Source organism: Papaver somniferum, unplaced genomic scaffold (assembly GCF_003573695.1).
Source record: "Papaver somniferum cultivar HN1 unplaced genomic scaffold, ASM357369v1 unplaced-scaffold_3, whole genome shotgun sequence".
NCBI classification, from domain to species: domain Eukaryota; kingdom Viridiplantae; phylum Streptophyta; class Magnoliopsida; order Ranunculales; family Papaveraceae; genus Papaver; species Papaver somniferum.
The window spans coordinates 526,152-547,535 of record NW_020641039.1 but is presented as its reverse complement, the minus strand read 5'-3'; the positions used below and the strand labels follow the sequence as shown (position 1 = coordinate 547,535).

The 21,384-nt window shown below is 34.1% G+C and overlaps 1 protein-coding gene and 1 long non-coding RNA gene across 2 annotated transcripts; one reads left to right on the top strand and one right to left on the bottom strand.

Annotated features, from left to right (window-relative positions):
• Positions 1-644: 644 nt before the first annotated feature.
• LOC113341620 lies at positions 645-2,993 on the bottom strand. The gene is made up of 2 exons (XR_003356024.1): positions 2,732-2,993; positions 645-1,512 (listed from the first exon to the last, which is right to left on the bottom strand). It is a non-coding gene; the product is annotated as an uncharacterized LOC113341620 (long non-coding RNA).
• A 1,527-nt stretch (positions 2,994-4,520) lies between these two features.
• LOC113341561 lies at positions 4,521-5,693 on the top strand. Its single transcript, XM_026586389.1, has 3 exons — positions 4,521-4,797; positions 4,917-5,005; positions 5,121-5,693. The coding sequence occupies exons 1-3, from the start codon at positions 4,521-4,523 to the stop codon at positions 5,691-5,693; spliced, it is 939 nt and encodes a 312-aa protein (XP_026442174.1).
• Positions 5,694-21,384: the final 15,691 nt, after the last annotated feature.

Here is a 21,384-nt window from a genome sequence, read left to right as displayed (position 1 = left end):
AACGGATAGACAATAGACTAGAGAGATTTCAAAAAAGAAAAGCTAATGAAAGATTTGGATTTTTGCCGTAGTCGTTCCGAAGATGATCCAATGGAAGATTCGCAAAATTACGTTAGTATATCACTATTAATGGGAGACGTGGAAGATCTTTTTAGTCATTTGGAAGATGATCCAATAGAAGATTCAGAAGATTTTGTTAATACGGAAGATGATCTAACAGGCAGCTTTCCTTCGGTGGATAGCTTGCTTGAGGCCGAACTAGAAGAAATAGACCGTCAAATTAATAAAGATCGTTGTTTTAGATGATGAAGAAGTGTGTTCTGTATGCCTTGAAGATATCGATGTTCGTGATGAGGATGCCATAGTTTTGAATTGTGATTCACATATTTTCTACAAGAAGTCCATGCAGGAATGGTCTAGGAGAAAACCTAATTGTCCTATTTGTAGACATGATATGCGAGAAGAGCGACAACGAAAACGGATCAGATCATCCTATAACGAAGACCAAGAACTTACACGCCTGAAGCTATAAAAGATTTAAATTCTATTTGTTCCTTACATCCGATCGTTTTGGTACTTAGTTTTATTTTGTACGTGTAATCTTTATTTTAACTAGTTTTGACTCGTGCCCGATGCGCCTGCCGTTCTGTTAAAAATAAAATACATTGAACTTTTCGATTAACAATTTTTCGGTCAATGCCATTCATTTACACAACATGAGCTTTTTTGTTTATGCATTACTAATACATTACCACTAACGTCTGAAACTCATACATAATTGCACCACTAACCTAATTGTCTAGGATTGAGAAAGAAGAATGCATAACCATCAGTATATAGTTTCTGTAGCTTCAAAATAAGTTCTAATTACAAATTATTATTCTTCTTCCCTTATATTGGTGTGAGTAAGAGATGGATGTTTCTTCTTTTCAGTAGATCAAATTTCTTGGCTTTAAGTCTGCTGAGAAGGAAAGTGATCGATGTCCGATAGCGTTCGCTTGAGTTTGAAAAAGAGAGCTGACTGAGAATCCTGATTTATTTGTCCCTTGATTATATCAAATTTACAATAGTCTCGTGAAGACGTAGAAAGAGAATTAAATTTCTGTGAGCAACAATCTTACATAACAACAACATCTAACTAAATTATGTGCAACAACATTGCTAAATTATCCTTCACCATGGTAAATATCGACTTGAGCGTGTACGAAAAAATTATGACATTCTTACACAATAGCAACATTACTAAATTATGCGCAACAGCATTATAAGTATCGACTTGAGCATGTACAAACAAAGTATGACATCTTTAGTTGTTTCAAGCTAAATGATCACTCAAATCTCAAAAGTTCAGCATATCACTTACTATGCAAAATTGACTTTTATCCTACATATATATCTATGTTTGATAGGGGAATGCAGTTAAGGAGTCAAAAATGACAAACACAATGCTTACATTGAGATCCAAGTTTGAGCTTCTGCTTCGCTTCTTTAGGCACATAAACACATCAGGCACTGTAAATGGACAACATTTCAGAACATGTTGATAAACCAAAATCTCAATTAAAGAAAAATTAGAGGCACGACAGGGTGCACAACTACTACAACATTTTTGTAGTTATTCTAATCTTTAGCCTATAAAAAGAAATAATTTTTATATACGACTTCAAAGAGATGAAGAGTCGATAGCAAAACTTACTGTTTGAAATTCACCACTAATTGAATTAATGTATGAACAAAATCACTGTGAAACTTAAGTACATATGAAGCAATGAATACATTAGATCGAGTACATTAAAAATTTAAAACTCATAAAAAAACAACTCTAATTTACTTCTCATTCCTGAACTTGGTTGACAGGCTTTGCGCAATTCCTATAGAATATTGAAACAACGGAATTATTGGCATACTAATGTTGATCAACTAAATCTACTTATATGGTATATATATATGATCAATTCAGAATTAACTTTTGAATCAAAGAAATCAGTGTATTGTTTCTGCAGGCCTAGTAAGTGTCTATTGCAGCAATAAATTGAACATTTTTTCCAACAATGCATACTGAATCTGTTGAGATTCAGTGTCTATCGCAGCAACAAAATTATTAGCATATTGAATGTACCAATAACTACAACGCAAAATAATTTCAACGGAATTATGCCAATAATTATTTAAAGTTATTGGCATACTGAGCCTGCCAATAACATACTGCCATTACTTTCTATTGCAGCGTCTTTCCAACTAAACGCAATCTAAACTGAACTAATTATTGGCATACTGAATCTGTTTTGTTTCAGCCATAGACACTGATTCAAAAAGTTTGACTCATAGGCCAACTTTAAATTGTAAAAAAGAGTAAGGTTACAACCTAAGAAGTGGAAGATAATATGGTGTATTAGACCATAAACAGATCCATTTTTCCATTTACTTTCTCTCTAATACTCTCTCTGCCAATAAGTCAGGATTCAGGAATGTTGTGATTCAGCTGGCAGAGTATATGAGTACTATAAGTCGAGTCCAATCCCCATCTCTCTACAGCTACAATTAATTCTACCTTGCACACACAGACATTTAAATAGTGATATTCTCTTAGGCATTTATACAAACAACTACTGTAATATTCATTGGCTTTGATTGTCACAATTTAGAATGATGGATGAGAAAATTAGAAATTAGAAAACCTCAGAGATAACAAAAATTAACATAGAATCGAATAAGTGGAGGTAATTCTTACCCAACGTGATCAAACACCAACAGTTCAGAGAATATCGAAGAGAAGCAGAATTAGATTGGTGGAGGAGGATGGTGGTGGTGGTGTGGTGTGGAAAGTTTGAAGAACTGGTTCGATCTGGGGACAATTGAATTTGGATTGGGTTTAAAGACTCAATTGAAATCCTCAAGAAATTCTTTAATTTTGGGGTCGATTTCTCTGCGAGTTTGATTTGGAGACTAAGGAGAAAGCAGAAAGGGGTTGGGTTTTGCTGTGTGATTTTGGGACGAAGAGGAAAGAAGAGAAAAGAGATCGGGAGAGAAAAAGGAGGGGTATATACTTACCCCTGTTATGTTTCAAATTTTCGGAAAAGTTGGGGGAGAAAAAAATGACGGAGGGGCTATTTAGTCCTTTCATTGGAAACGGGAGAAAAACCAATGACGGGAGAAAGGACCCCTATTCTTTATTATAGTAAGATTTAATGAACAAAGGGCACATGAAACCAGCCAAGGAATAAGTTGCTTAGATTTCAAAAGCTTGCCTGCTTATGGTTCCTGATTTTCCAACAATCTTTAGTAAAATACACGGATTCTTCTACAACGATTTTTTTGGGACTACTCAAAAAGGGTGGGGGACTACTTTGTGATATAAATGTCCACCCCTACATTATAAGGGGTGTTTTAAAAGATTCGGGAAGACTATTCTGCCCTTATTCTAATTATGTTATAACTAACCCTAATAATCCACTAATCTAACCCACTACCCACTAATCCAACTCACTAATTAAACCCTAATTAAAATCTAATTTAAAACCTAAAATCAGTTTCAAAATTGATTCTTTTTTTTTCTTTATCTTCTTCCTCCTCTTCCTCTTCCTCTTCTTCTTCTTCTTCGGCAACATCGACGTTAATCGTCGATTCGAAAAAAATTCATCGTCGATTAATCAATCTTTATAAGCAATCCATGCCAAGAACACACCCAAACAACCAGGATTGAGTCCAGGACTCCCACATATAGTGAATCTCCCAAAAGAATTTCTGAATTTCAAAGAACTTGAAGAACCGTTTACAGGAAAAATCAATCATCCAACCACAAAACAGAAGTCTGATTCAGGTGAAATGCAAATCCGCGGGTAATTTCCTTCATATCCATTCTTTTGAATTCGTTATTTGTTGAAGAAATCGATTAAAAATCATCAAAACCCATTCAAAATGGTAGTTACAGTTGATAGTTCGGTTAGGAGAATGTTTTTTGTAACCCTATAATTGATAACTGAACTTTCAAAATAAGAAAAGTTCGGTGTGCTCACAACTATAAGACTACAAGACTAATATTTGTTTACCGAACTATATAGTTCGGTATGCTCGCAAAAAAATTTCTCGTAACCGAACTCAATATTTCCTTTGAAAGAATGAGTTCGGTTTTGTCGATTTGTCTCAGTAACCGAAATTTTGGAATAGTTAGTTCGGTGTTCTCGCATAAAAGACTCTCGTAACCGAACTCAATTTTTCAAAGGTAAAGACTGTGTTCGGTTTTGGCGTTAGTTTTTTTGGCTAACCGAACTTTTGAAATATTTAGTTCGGTTTCCTCGCTTTGTTTTTCAGGTAACCGAACTATTGTCTATTAAGTGTTTTGTTTACTTTATTCTTTAGTTCTATTTCCTATTTCATTTGATAACAAAATATCCTCTTATGTTTAGCTAATACTTTGGTTTTTGTTCATTAGGAACAAAGGACAAAGATTGAGACAACAAGTAGATGAGGATTTGAAAACTCCCACCCCTCGCGGAGCAAAGCATTTAGATTTCGAATGCATGGTACCACAAATACTAACACATAGAGGGGGCTTGTTACCCGAAGTCAACCAAGATAATGTTCGTGATGTAATTCAAGATGTCAATGAAGAGGTGATGGAGAATGATGATGAAGAAGAGACTGATGATGAAGAAGAGCAAGGAAATGAAGGGGTTGAACAAAAAAGAGAAGATGTTGAGAATGTAGACGAAGAAGAACTAGGATCTGACAAAGAAGGAGAAGGACAAGAGGAGGAAGACGATGAAGAGGCGGAGACGATGAAGAGGAGGAAGAGGAGCAAGAGCCTGATGATGAAGAAGAGCAAGAAATTGTTCCTGTTGTGGAGAAAAGGAAGCCGAAGCCGCCTACCAAAAGATACTCACACATTCCCCCTGATAATTTGTGTTTGGACCCAGTGGACCCAACTTATGGTACTCCAAATGATGGAGGGGCAACATTGTTTGGGTACAAACACTCATGGGCTGCGAAGATCTATGCGTCAAAGGTCTCCTTTAAGTTCATTATTTAACAAAACGTTGTTTTTTTAACTCAGAAAACGTAACTTTTTTGGTTTGGGACATGATTCGTCAAGTATTAATAGTGTTATGTTATTTTCGTAGGATCATAAGGATGCAGTTCATGTTACTAAACGTCAAAAGGCGTCCAAATGGGATCTTTATAAGGAGTGTGCCGAGTTTCAAGCGAAGGTTAAAGAATGTGTGTTATACAAAGCTACTGAGTTAGCACATGCTGATTTTGACGTTGTTGCCGTATCCGCATTTCTCGAGAGGCATTATCCTGAGACATATACAATGCATCTTCTATTCGGCGAGATGGCAATTACTCCCGATGATTGCCATCATATCACCGGCCTACCATTGGAAGGTAAATGTCTTCGAGAAGGCTACAACCTCTCGATGAGTTATGAAGCTCTTGAAGCATTGGCTCAAAAATTTCTAGGATGGGATGCAAGAAAGTCTCAATGTGAGTTTAGACGTTCAGTGAGGTCCCCTAAAAAAGGCGATGAGTATAATGCATATGAGGCAAATGGAGCAAAAAAGAAGACGGTGAAGAAATTCAAGTTGGTTAAGTTGAAGGCAGCATTTTCTGAGATCAAAAAGAAGGTGGAGAAAGAAAAGTTGGTGATGGACGCGGAGACCCTTAGGCATCATGTCACCGCTTATTGGTTATAAATGTTAGGAACTGTCATTTTCCCCGACACTTCTGGAGATAGGGTGGATGCACATTATCTACAGCTTTTGGAGGATCTCGATGAGATGAACAATTACTCTTGGGCCACTGGTGTGCTTGCTTTTGTTTTAGAAGAGATGAGCAAAGGGTCGAGGATTAGGTGTAATCAAATTGGAGGTTACTTAACTCTTGTTCAAGTGAGTTTTTCTACATTGTTAATTAGCAAATTATTCGCTAAATTTTTCTACTTCCAATTAAATTTTCATTGTACGTGGATATTTTTGTAGGTTTGGATTTACGACCACTTCCCTAAATTGGGATTGGGTTCAGAAAAGAAACCTTATCCCTATGACCAACATACAGCAGGAAAGTGGTTGTTTTTGGACGCACAAAAGAAGTCCAAAGAAGAGCAGTTGATTTTGTTGAGGGAAAGATTGGATGAACTAACGGTGAAAGATGTGGTATTTCACCCATACGGTCCTCCCGATGATGTCTCTATAGATGAAGAAGAAGTGAATGCTTTCTCTCAAGTCGCGCCTTACTATGGACCAATTTGGCATCTTAACCGCTACGCAATATATAATCCAAGGAGAATACTAAGACAACTTTGTTGCGTCCAAATGGATCCCGACGTGGAGCAAGAAAATTTCACTTTGCAGGTTGAAGGAACAAAGAACTCCGAGAAGTATTTTGAGCCAAAACATGAACCAACTCCTGCGGTAGAACATTGGAATGCACTTACTACCTACCACGTAACACAAGATGATTTTGTACCTTGTGAGGAAGATGTAACTGCATGTGATGAAGATTATATGGAGTTTTATGAAGAAATTAGTCATCGTTTTGTGATAAATAAAGAACAACAAGCTATATCTGATGCAGCGAAGGCAAAGCCAAAGGAGAGGGAGGCTAAGAAAGCTCAGAAGGAGGTGCCTATTTGTGGAGAAGAAGCTAAAAGGTTATGGGATAATGTGGTAAGAAAAATTTCTTTCTCTTATACATTTCGGTTAGGGGTGCACATACCCTACCCATATCCGCCAATCCTACCCTACCCGCCAGTGTTGTAACAGTATCCTATCCTACCCACTATTTGGCGGGTAGGGTGGCGGGTAAAGATTTTCTTAACCGCCGTTAGATGGGTAGGGTGACGGATAAAGCTCGAAATTATCCTACCCTACCCGCCTACCCGTCTAATACTGAAAAGACAAAGTAACCCTTGTATTATTTTCTCCTCCTGCCTATTTTTTTGTTATTTTAAAACATAATAGGGGTAAATTACAAAGTAAATGGATTTTCTCTATCGAACCATTTCATCGCTTTTCATTTGAACCATTTTTCTCTGTTTTCATTCGAAGTAGCGAAGTGGTGATTTTCTGCAGAAGAAGTGAAGTCTGGGTTTCGATCTGAAGCTGAAGATGTAAGTGATTTGTCTGTTCGATTTGTTTCTTATGTGTTTGAATCTATTTTTTGCTCATCTCAATCCACTTTCTTTATCTCTACAGAAGAGAATTTAGGGTTTCAGGATGCAAGTGCAGTTTGAGGTTTTGAGGGTTTCGATCTGAAGATGTAAGTGTTTAAAGCTTTCAATTTGTGTTTTGATTTGGGTTTCGATCTGAGTAATCATCTCCGTCTTCATATGAGTAATCAGTTGAGTAATAAGATCTAGGAATTTAGCTGAGAAATTAACATGCATGTTAACTGATTGATGAATTTCTCGTAGAAATTTACTCAAACGTAATAGCTAAAACCCATGTCTTTAAATGTAAAAAGTTTTAATATTTCAAACGATTTCAAACCCATGTCTTTGTTCATATAACTATCTTAGCATCTTGGGCCAATTTGGTATTCAAAACTCCTTTTGGAAGCCAATAATGTAGCATTTTCTGTCTTGCAGCTCATTACCTTTGTACATTAGTTGAATAACCCTTTTCCTTTTCGTCTCATTTGAGTTACCTAAGATATGTAAAATCATAAGAAACTGCAGTTTCGGTGGACTTTTCTAGCTTCTGTGTTTTTCTTGTGAGCCCTTTTATGCGCACCTTGATTCTTGTGTTAGCTTAGAAAAGAATATATCCACTCTACCATCTAGTTATGATGGACTTAGGTTTTGCTTACATCGCATCTTAGTGTCACATGTATTTTGCAGTGCCAACTCTTAATTGTAACGTTCGTTTTGTCGTAAAATGTTTTATTATTGCAAATTCAAGGCGCGGTGTTTGATTTGCCAGAGGAGATTGCAAAGAAACTGTTTATTAAAGAGATTCCTGCTGGGAACACCATTTCCAAGATCATCAAGATGGGTGGGTTTCTAAATGTTTGTCAAATGTCCTGCTACTACTGCTTCCATGTGAAGTTGTTGTTGAAGTTGGCTAACAAGCTAGTATAACCACTTGGTTAACAAAGTTATGCTGTTCGGACATTGTATTGTCCTGTATATAGTGTAATACATCCTATGGAATTATTATTCAATTATATGTATCTTAAGTTAAATGCATTTTTCGCTGATCGATGATTCACAGAAAAAAGTAATGAGAAAATGACCAAGAGTGCTTTCATATTTGCACTCTTGGTCATTTTATTTCTTTCTTTTTAGCCTTTGTTTTCTGCAGACCTTATTATTTCTTGTATCTGGTCTAAACTTTGTAAATGTGATTGAATCATCTGGATTCAGATGTATCATGATGAAGGTTAAACTTATAGTTGTTTCTTATTTTTTTGTAGACAGTAGACGGTAACAGTTAAAACTTCTGGCAGTCTCGTCATGATGTACATGTATGTCATAATCAGAGGTAGAGTTGCAGGTACTTTGTTTCTTATTTTTTTGTAGACAGTAAACGGTAACAGTTGAAATATTGGGTCACTTCCGAAGCTCTTTAAGTCCCCGAACTGTGGAAGCATTAATTTTACTTCAAAACTGGTTGCGGACACCAATTGACATGGATCCCTCTACACTTGGAGCTGAGGAGAATGAGGATGACATCTTAGAGTCAGGTATACAACTTTCCCTTCTCATTAATGATCCATAAAAACTTAGTCCAGAACATCATTAGCAACTAGCATTTAAGCATATTCATGACAGCAGAAAAAGATGATTAAATCAATAGATAAATAGAGCACGTGTTGATTGGAACATATTATATCTTGTGTCCTTGTCTACACATTCACATGTGAAAGCTGAAACTAGGTCTACCATGTTCAACTTTTGGCTCTATTTAACATATATCATTTTAGCATATGGAACCCAATTTTTTGTTCTGTCCCAGTTGATCTGTTTGGAGCAGTATGGAAACAGCAGGCCTTAAAGTGGCAGAACAGTTTTGAGCTGCTCCCACCAGTTCATTTTGTTTCTCTCCCTTGCTTGATGAATGTAACCACTGACTACCTCTATATTTTTTCCTAAAAACATTTTTCATTTTGTAAGTACCAGTAGGTTATGCTAGTGACACACTGACATTTGGAACTTGTTGGAATTTGAGTATGTCGAATTTTAACATGATATAGAAATTTCATGAAGTTCTGATTACATTAGGTACACCAAAGTGTGAGAAAACCGTAACTGGATTCTGTGTGTTTATACCAAAATCAGCCATGTTGTAATGCGTATATCTTTTATTTAACCATTAGAATGTTCTGATTTTCGAATATGTTGTGGTAACCTGAGTTATTACTAATTAGATTTCTTGAATATTAGCTTCAGTGTCTTCCATTTAAATAATTTTTCTGTGCTATCATTTACCTAAACAAAAGCTTTCAGACAAGAGATATGAAATTGGGACTGCACAGTTTATGTTGGTGACGTCCTTTCAATTTTTTTCTCATTAGTTCCTCCTGTCAAGTTGTGTTTGAGTTATTGTTGTTTTTCAAACATTAACAGATACAGAACTTGGGTGATATTACTTGATGTTGGTATTATGACTGAACTTTGCATCAAATCATTCACTATTATGACTGAATCTAACAAGAGATAACTTGTATGCAGATTTATTTGGTGATCTTAGTACTTATTCCATCATCGTAGATGATGATTGAAGAAGAAGGTCAATATGAAGAACAAGGTCACGTGAAGAACATGGAATTGGGTAATAGAGATGTTCATGTTGGTTACCCATTTTGGGATAAGAATATTAAAACCCTTGTACCTGTTCAAGACAGACAGACAAACATTATTAAAAAAAAAAAAAACGGTTATACCCGCCACCTTATCCTACCCGACCCGCCAATTAATGGGTCGGGTAGGATCTTACCCGTTTACTGGCGGGTAGGGTGGCGGGTAAAAAAAAATTTACCCGCCAGTTAGCGGGTAGGGTGGCGAAATAGGCCATATCCTACCCACCCTACCCGTTGTGCACCCCTAATTTCGGTTGTTTCAAACTATTGGAAAAATATTTACTAGTGCTTAATATTGGAATTAGGTGTTGAAGGGTTCGAAATTGTTGAAGAAATGGATGGCTAAAATCAAAACTTGAGAGCCGATGGATTCAAAAGAAAAAACCGCCTACTACAAGCAGTGGGAGGGTCTCATAACTAAAATAATGGTGGAGCCAAGTAGGTCTAAGAAATTAAATAGGGGTCAACAACAAGGTGAAGGTTCAAGTCGCGCTGTGGACGAAACCGGTGGAGGAGACGAAACCTCAAGCGATGAGGAAGTTCGTCCCAAAACTCATGGTAAACAAGGAGGTGGAAAGAGGGGTCGTAAAAGTGGTCGCTAGTGACTTCGTATTATTTTAGTTTCAAAAAACATCTTAGTTACGGATTTCGTGTGGTTTAATTTGGTGTGTTTGTGTTTTTTAAACAATTACTTGAGGATTTCGTAGATTGGTATGTATAACACTTTTATATTTGTTTTAGAAACTTGTTTGTGTTTTCAATTTTTATTGGGTTTGTGTTTTCAATGTTATAAGAATGAAATCTTGAAATACAGATACAAGTTCGGTAACCTGCGATAAAATACTGATCACCGAACTATGAGTTCGGTGACCTGGTAAAATAACACCAGCTTACCTCGCTATATTTTTACTGGTTACCGAACTTATGTGTAGGATGAAGCAGTTAGCTTTGATCCAATAGATATTAGTTCGGTTAGCAGATCATTATAGCTTAGGTCCCCGAACGCTTATCCGGAGACTCAATTTTTTGTTATTGGACATGTTGGAAAAGGCGTTCTCTTGAATCATAAATTACATGGACCAGCTCTTAGGTTTGTTTTGGAGTGTTTTTGGATTCATATATGTGTTCAGTTTGGCTGTGAGCCTTCATTATAAAGTTCGGTTATATCCACTTTTTATGCTAAAACCGAACAAAAAGTTCGGTTGGAAGATCAAATTCCTATAGGTCACCAAACACTACTCTGGAGACTCAAATTTTTGGTGTTTTCCATGTCTAAAAAGGGATTCCAGTGAAGCAGAAATCAAATACACCAGCTCTTAGGTTTTTTATGGAGTGTTTTTGGAACCGTATATATGAATAATTTGTATGTGAGCCTCCATAAATAAGTTCGGTGACGACATGTGTTTATCTGTCAACCGAACTTATTGTTCGGTTAGATCGCAAGTTTTTCACTCCTCAACGAACTAGTTATTTTGAAATTTAAATGTCCTTTATTTAACACAAATCTAGTACATAATTTTAAAATTATGTACTATATATCAAGTAACGGCTAATTTTATAGTCGTTATACACCCAAATGGTATATATATATGTGTTTCATGGTTGACATTTTTTTCAAAATACCAACCGGGGAAGGTTGGTTTTCCATTGGTTCAATTGGATCACATGGAACCTACATGTAATAGCACAACGTCAATACCATAAACATTTAACACTTAAAGTTCGGTAATCTAGTTTTTTTTGCTACCCTACCGAACTCAAAGTTCGGTTAACTAGTTTCCAAAAATAAATTTTGGCCTTACTGAACTATGTATTTAGATTTTGTATGTGAAAGTTCGGTTAGGAATGAATATACATATATTCTGCGACATTACCGAACAGAAAGTTCGGTAACAAAGGTATTGATATTCACTTAACCGAACTATGCTCTGTAAACTCTATAAAAAGAGTTCAGTATAATGTTCTGGGGATTACATAACCGAACTCTAAAAAACCACCATTAACATGCAGTTTGGTTACCTGCGTGTGCTCAAGTTAGTAACCGAACTACACATTATGAACAGTTCGTTTTCCTCGCAAAAAAAATTTGGTAACCGAACTAGGTTTACGTAAACGAATTTTTTCTAGAGATTTTGAGTTTGGCCAAATTTTCGGACAATTCAAGCTATATTAACTGAATATGAGGCATACCTGAGTACCCATAGCTTCATCTTCAGGTTGTGGCTGATCAAATCCATCATTTGTTTGGTTAGCTTGAGATTGGGGAAAAATGTTTTCATCATCTAACAAATAACTCATATTTGGATCATTAGAAGTATTGACAAATACACAATGAGGTGAAGGGGGTTCTGATTCTGAAGTATCATCACATGGATCACTCAAATCATAATTACTAAACTCAAAAAAATATTTTTTGGGTTCACCCATCTTCTTCTTCCTATTTCTTTCTTCTTCTTCTTATCTCTCAATAATAATGTTATAACAAAACAATCCTACTAATATAACTCACTAATCACTAATTAATCAGTTACTAATCATAACACTAACACTAATTAATCATCACACTAACTAAGTTAATCATTAAGGGTAAAGTAGGTATTTTAAAAAAAATCAGATAAGGGGTGATTGGAAATTACTACCAATAACCACCCCAAAAACTTGAGAGTAGTCCCCCCATTTTTTGAGTAATCCCCAAAAAATCGTTAAGGGTATTGTAGGTATTGTTTTGAGAGGAAATATCATTGTGTTATTGATGGGTAAGATTTTTGATGACGGGTTTTTCGATTTGTTGTTGATGAATCTGATGAGAACCCAAATCATGATGATGATGTTCATGTTCTTCTTCTTTCTTAGGTGAGACAGATGATGATTTGATTGTTAGCAAGAATAAATCACTAGAGATAATACTACTAGTTATAGAAGAAGAAGAAATGGAAAACCATACACACTGAAACACTGTTGATAGATGAGATGAAAATTTGGCCTTAGCTGCAGAATACATGATCTCATTGTTCTTGAGTACTGGGAATTTTTGGATCTGCTGCTGGGCTTCTTCTCATGTTTACTTTTTCACGTAGGAAACTTCCTGGAAGTTGCTTTATATACAACAATTCTAGCTAGCTAGATGGTATATAATATGGGTGGGTGCACATCAAGCTGTACTCATTGTTCATTCACCCAAACAGACCGGTGTCCAAGAATTGCACCACATTTTTACTAATAAAGATTCCAGATTTATCATAATTTACCAGTTGAAACTGTCAAGATTTATCCAAAAAAAAATAATAATCAGACTTGGTGACATTTTCATTCCAATCCTCAAGTAATTCATTAAAACTAGTGATTGATGACCACAGAAACTCTACATGGATATTGGTTATCCTCAGTCGTTGTTGGTCTGATAAACCTATCTTCTCAGAGTCTTACTTTCAAGTACTAACAAGCAAAATGCTAAAAACAAAACCCAATTGATATTTTTTGCACATACTTTATCTAATTTGAAACAAATCTCTAGATTCAATAATCAACTCTCAAACCTCGGTAAGTAAAACTCACCTAATTTTCACTTTCTCACCTACCCAAACCCTGAAATTATTAGTAGCAATTAGACCACAGGTTCATCCGGTTTGAGACTTGCATATGGACGAATCCTAAATCAAGAGTGCATTTAGTCAAGAGGAACCAACAAACTGAAAAAAAAATGTCGTTGGGTTTATAAGTTAGACTATTTTTTTGAGAGGAAATATCATTATGCTGTTCAAGGGTCAAATGTTTGATGATAGGTTTTTTGATGTGGTTTTGGTCCTGATGAGAACTCAAATCATGATGTTGATGTTGATCTTCTTCTTCTTCTTCTTCCTCTATTGATACAGGTGATGATTTGCTGGTTAGAAAGAAAAAATCATTAGAGTTAGTTACTTCTACTACTAGTTTTTGAATCATAAGAAACAGTAGTTGAAGAAGAAGACATTGAAGACCATCCACACTGAAACATTATTGATGGATGAGATGAGAATTTGGCATCTGAAAGAATAGATAGTTGTTGAGTGAAAAAAAAAGTGCTTATTACCCCTCTTGTTTATACTGCGGAATACAGATGGGAGTACTAAATGAACTGCAAATGAAGAAATAACTTGTGAGCTAGTAAACTTCCTGGAAGTTGCCTACTGATTCTCTGTTGATTACATTCAATGCTTTTTTCTACCCGTACTCTTTGGTAAACAATACTGCTCTAGCTAGCTAGACGGCACAGGGTGCATGCACATAGGGCCCTATTCTAAACTAAAAGATGTTGGAATCTCAAGAATAAAAATTATTCTAGTTACAATGAAACAATTATCATGTAAATTCCAAGTACTATAGTGTATGGTCTTATGGGTAAAGAGGCTAGAGCTCAGTCGGTGGCACGCATTTTATACATACATGCACAAGTTTTGGACAGTCATATTACTATAAGATTTAATTTTATAGATCGTTAATTAGGATCGTTGAACTTCATGATTATCACATAATAATATACAATTAGACTTTATCAAAAAATACCTGGTAAAGCTAATCCGTGGTACAACACCGATCATCTTACTGTGGACATAATACCTTGTGGAGTTCTTGGTTTCTCCTTCTTGACCTCATACGTTATGAATGGTAAAATTCTCGAACACAATACTGATGGCTATTGTGTTGCTTTTATAGGTAGAAGGAGGACCAAGTTCCTAAGATTTCGTATTGACACTAAATCTCGACCGTCCATCAAAGAAGAGATATTAGGAATATAATCCCATAAAGAAACCGGATATAAGTATAGCAATAATCTAGATTACCAAGATTATTACATGGTCCCAAGGGAATATTTCTAGTTATACAAAAATATTCTTATATTCTCCCACTGGTCCATGTGATAATATTTTTAATGGATAATCATAGAAACATAAGTGCGCATGATTGCTAAACAAAATTTAATGGTTGAACATAATACCTTGATCAAGCAAACTATTCATGCGAGTCATGGAGGTTGCACATTGTCTTGTTATCAACATTTTCCATTCCATGTACTACAACACAAATAACTAACTTAACTAGGCCTTAAATTGGGATATCATAATGGTCCAGTGATGTCTTTAAACAAAAGACTATTTATGTTAAAATTCATCCATTCACATAAGTGTATACTAAACATGGATACAGAAATAATTCAGAACGACATTAATAAGAGCTCAATAAGTGTTCAAAAATAAGCACATAAATTAGCTGAATTCAATAATCAATTACTCCCACGGATCCAAGATTTTAATATTTTCTTAAGAGGTCCTAAAAGGTAATTGTTCATTAAGTGCATCTGCATATACAATTGTGCTTAATCGATAAATGAACAACTACTGTTTCTGAATTGCTTGATTCACGCATATATACTCAAGGTTCATGTGTTTTGTTCCTATTGTATCATATCGTGCTTTAATGCTGCGAAGCTAAGACGATAAACTTCAGCAATGTAGAGACAAACCTTAAGTCTCTAAGTATCGCAGTCATAAATATTCAAACTAAATTGTGGACTAGTATTAATGGATTCTTCCTTTATAGAATCCATACATCCACAAAAATTGAAGTCTGAAAACCCAATCAACTCTTGTTGGGTTTGCTAACTAATTATAAGACTTAAGTTAAAATAATATCTCAAAATTCTTGATAGCTTCCTGTAATTTGTTCTTCGATTCTTTAGGCATTTAGTTAACATGTCAACAACTTTTTATAAATTTCATATCAGAATTAAGACGTAATGAAGATTAAATTTATATCTTCTATCCAACATGAAATAAAATCGGTTAAGTATGTTATTATCTCAAAATTCCTTGAATATTCGATATATGCCTTATATGAGAGATTTAGTAATCCATAAGATTTTACTACCACATGGTAAGCTTCATTGATGTCCTTTATTTCCAAAAATATAGAGATATGCATAAATTCAAGATCACTACTCGTAGGTAGTATGTCTTAACATACAAGACGAAGAGTATGAATTTCTCCTACTGATCTTGAGGTATATGCATAAATATGTAATAATTTCATCCAAAACTTGAAACATTTATAGTTTTGTTGAATTTCAAATACCATTATGGGAGGCTGCTTAAATTTTATACTTTGATTTCTAAAATTTGTAGACTAAAATTTATCATTAATGAAGTCTATTTTCACATTTAATTAATGCAACTTTTAGGTCATACTGGCTACTAATAATACTATGATAATTCTGAATAAGTCTTTCCTTGACACCTGAGAAAAACTTATTTATAATCAATGCATCGTTTCAGAGTAAAATCTTTGGAAATAATTCTTGCTTTATACCGTTTAAAATTGCTATTACAGCCGTATCAGGTCAGAAAGACCCACTTTCATACAACTGATTTGTGTCTTTCGAGCAATTAAACAATATCCGAGAATTGACTTCCAACCAATGATTTTTGCTCACATAGCATCAATCCATTAATCAAAATTATTACACATAATATTTGTGAACCTAAAACCGAGTCTTTGCCATTCCATATCAAAATATAATAAATTCTCGTAAGAAAATCACTGAAACAACATGAATAACTTTCTTTCAATCTCTGTTGAGACCTTCTTAATGCTGGTTCATGTTGTTATCAAAAAAAATCTTTATTGGTAGTAGTTATATTATGGAGTATTGGATCAGTAATTTGTGGTCTTTCATTATCTAACATTCTGACAATGAGAAGATTCACAATATCTGTAGAAATATTAAATAAAGGGATCATTATTATGATTTGTTGAATAGATATATCCACGTACTCCCACTGATTAAGCCATCATTAACGAATTTATATTTTCGGTTTCAATAAGTCTCATACTACGGTTTAGAACGTCAAAGAATACCATTTGGATTATTTAGGAAAACCAATGAAGCAACGATAGTTTCCAAACCCAATTTTCATTTTTTGGAATGTAAGCCCTCACCTCCAACTGAACAACCATTACTTAAAGATGATTTAAACTAGGTTTCCATCAATTCTAGTCCAAAATGTGTATTTGAAACTTCTTTACTTGGAAATCTATTTAAATTACACAGTTGTTGAAAGAACATACATTCACTGATATGTGGTCATCATGCATAACTCATAATGCTTCTAACCATTTTCATAAAATTATCATTTTGCCTTTTGTTATACACCATTATGCCAAGGATAAATTGGCCTTGTGTATTGAGCAACAAATCCAAACTTTTAGAGATACTACGTAAAAGATTTAGGATATTATCCTGTTTTGTCATACCTTTCATAATATTCACCACCTTTATCAGACTTTATAATTTTCACTTTCTCTATAATTGCCTCCCAATTTCAATAATGAATGTTCGAGAAAACATCCACGAATTGAGATTCATAATGCAATTGATAGATGTACACAGTAACGCGAAAAATCATCAGGTGATAAACAATTTTATCTTCCAAAAATGGACCATTAAAAGTGTACAAAATAATCATAATCAACAATTAATAAGAAAAAAAGATGAAATTTATAATAGAGATAAATGACAATTAAGCTTACATTAGTTTCATACCTTCAATAAGATTCTCCTGTGGGTAAAACCTTATCAAGGAACAATGTGAGACATGAAAAACATCAGTACATATTTTACCTTCTCATACACACAACATTATGTTTGTTTAATACCACAACTAGAATCACCTATGGGAAAATATCGTCCTATCATGTATTAACAAACTCAACTAATTCTAATGTTCAACCTAATACATCGGAATAATAGTCACCTGTGGGTAGCTATTATTTTACATGAATATGAAACATTTAGATAAACTTAAAGCTTGTTTAAACGTGTGAACCAAAACTGCTTGTGAGCAACATTGTTCTAATCGTCAAGTCAAACTAAAAAGACTCAAAATATACAATACTTACAAGATAAGAGTTTAGTATCACTGTGGTGATAACTAAACTATCTAGCAAACATGTACAATTGAAAATATTACAATAACTTTTCTTGTGATATTGCACAGTCCAACTCAACGATATGGACATACTTGATCTGATCATAAATTTAGTCGATTATAAACAATTATGAGTAACCCTAAAACATTAGTCATAAACATTTAATCAAAAGCATGTCATCATATCTAAATTGTAAATATAACAACACCCTTTAATTGAAAAATATCCAAACATAATGAAGATTTCGTAAAACAAAATCGAGCATTAAACAAGTCCATAAGTATAATTCAATAATGAAATTTCGTGGAAGAAAATTCTTTGATGCATTGCTAATTTGAATCCCGATACAAGCTTAATGATCATATTAAATAGGGGTTATAGTATGGATAAAAATGAAGGATGTTTAGAATAGGCAATGAATGTCATTTTTCACAAATATTTCCAAAAAAACAAAACCTTAATTGCTTTGGAGGATGCAATAAATTTTGGATGTTATACACATAATAACAATTTTCATGAAAATACTGTAATGGGTTACTCAACTCAATAGTGATTTAATTTAAGTAAATTTTCTTTTATGCATTTTATACAAAATAATTAAAAATAATTTAGAATTTACTTAGTTTTGATCTTATTTTTAATGTCTAATGCAGTCAAAACTGGCACTCAAGTTTGAAAATGAAGAGAAATGACATTAGACACTCATTAAAACTAAAGTGATTCAGGTCCATAATGTATGATCAAATAAAGATCATATCTTTCAATATTTTTCTTAAACATGTGAACTCAGATCACCTGTGGGTAATTGTTGTTCTAATATATTTAAGCAAAATAATATCATAATCACTTAATAATATAATGGTTAAGGGTTAAAAAATTATTTGAAATCACTGTGGTGATTTCCAAACAATTTAACAATAATACCATTATCATAATAATCCGATAATCGCTAAATCTTACCGTAACGGTTTGGAAAATTCGTGCTTACAATAACATTATGATTATTGCTAAGATAAAAAAAATATTCTAGTACCACTGTGGTGATAGCTAAAGAATCCTGACATAATAATCTTAATCACAGTAATCTTACACAACTAAAAATGCAATATTTAGAGAGAAATTCTACCTCAAATGCACAATCTCAAAGAAAACCATATCATAACGCACATAAAAATTAATCAGCGTAAAATGGTTCAATTATAAATTTCAATTTGTACATCAATTAATTTCGATAAAGCGGAAGCACAACAATAGGATCATATTTCGTTAGTAAAAACCACTTCATAATTTCTTAACATACATTGGAAATTTGGTTTTAATTAAAATAAAAATTGGTTTTCTTTATGAATTGGTTCTATAATTAACAAACTCCACATATGATCAAATTTTAACCAAGAAAAATTAAAACCAGTTCAGTTCATACCCATAACAAAACCGAACAACATTTGGCATGGTAGACAAATCAAACATTAACATTAAAACGTGACAAACACGTAGACTTACAGTTGAAAACTGCATTTACATCAATTAGGTTTGTTATTAAGCCATACCCAATAAGCAGTCTATTATGACTCTCGACGTGGCAGTACAAAATGCACACAAAACCAGAACAGGTATATAATAACATAGGATATGGGTATGGGTACGGGTATGGGTATGGTACACAACATTAGGATATCGATATGGAACCGGGTTGGAACAGTGAGCCAGAACTGGGTAAACAAGTCTGAGTTGGAAGACACGACACTTTAAGTTTTTGTACTTCTGTACCATGCATGTTTTACCTTTTAAAAGAACAATTTTTTCGGGACCATGGTTTTTTTTGGGGACCATGGTCTTATTAGGCTAACCTCCCTATACTTATAAGGGGTGTCCCAAAGTTAGGTAAATACCCATTTAACCTTTACTTTAATTTTAATTAAAACTAACTTAATAACTATATTAATCTAATAATATACGTCTAATCTAAATGAATTTAACCAAAATCAAAATCAAAATCAAAATCAAAGTCAAAAGAGCAATCGAAAACTTTTAGTTTTGAAAAAAAGTTTATTCTCTTCTTCTTCTCTCTTTCCTTGACGTTCCTCGTTCGATTGAAAAACCCATCAATCTTTTCAATTCCTTTTTGGATAGGAAAATTGAGTAGTAATCATCAAAATATGGTTTAAATGGATGTTAAAGTGGCATGTTCGGTTAGGAATAGCTTAAAAAAAAAACTAGTTTTGTAACCGAACATTCTGAAACCAAGAACACGAAGAACACTTCTGTTATCACGAATTTAATTTTTCATAACCGAACTCAGAGTTCGGTTGGTTCGCAAAAAATTCTAAAACTAGTTAGTAACCGAACTCTACCCATAATACAAAAAAAAAATTGTAACCGAACTGTGTTATTTTTCCTCCTATGTTGAGTTATGATATAACCGAACTTTACCTACCTTGTTCGGTTGGTTCGCAAAAATTTCTAAAACTATCTAGTAACCGAACGCTACTCATATTCCAAAAAGAATTTTTTTTTCCAATGTAAGCGAACTATGTTATTTTGCCTACTATGTTGAGTTTCAATTTAACCAAACTTGTTCCACTATGTTCGGTTTGTTCGCAAAATTCTTGACAAACCGAACTCTTCACTAATTGCATACATGTAGAGTTCGGTTAGATATGTTGTTGGGTTAAAGTTTGTGAACCAACCGAACATTACTCTCTAAGTCCTATAAACAAAGTTCGGTAACCTGTGTGTATGGAAAAGGTAACCGAACAACTAAAAATCTCCATTAAAGAACGAGTTCGGTAACCTGCGTATATGGAAAAGGTAACCGAACTACACTTTCAGATGAGTTCGGTAACCTGTTCTTCACATAAGGTAACCGAACAAGCCCAAATCTACCCTAAAAATTTACAGTTTTTTGAAAATTTGGAGCAATTCAACCAACATTATCTAAGTTTGAAATATACCTGGGTACCCAAATACTCTTCCTCCGGTTGTGGTTGGGAAAATTCTTTGTTTTTCATGTTTTCCTTCTTCATCTTCTCCAACTTTACTCTCTCAATAATTCTGCTTCTTTAAAAAAAAAAGCCATCTGATTTTTTAATCTCATTAATTATCTTTAACTTAATCATTTTAGTAATCACTACACTAACTATTATTACACTAACTAACACTAACTAATCATTACCAAAAAATTAATCAAAAGGGTAATTTAGGTATTAATATAAATATCTAGATAAGGGGTGACCTAGATTTACTTCTAATGTCTTTACCCAAAATAAAATCATGGTCCCCCAAAATAACCATGGTCCCCAAAAAACCGTTCTTTTAAAACTTAAAAACACGTTATGGCCCATTAAATAATTCAAACCCTTATAACCCATTAATAGTTTTCAATAGTGGGCCTAACCTACAGGTCCATAACGACCGTTCTTTCTTCTTCAAAAACTTGCAGGGAAGGAACAATCAGAAACTATGTGTTTCGGCAGCCAAAACCCTATTTCACGTCTGTATTACTCTTCACGCATATTCCAACAACCAAGCAGCCCATAATTTTTGACAACATAATTTTTATTAGATTTTTACGTGATTATGCATATTATTTGACGGATGATCATGAGTTCTAAACACAGGCTC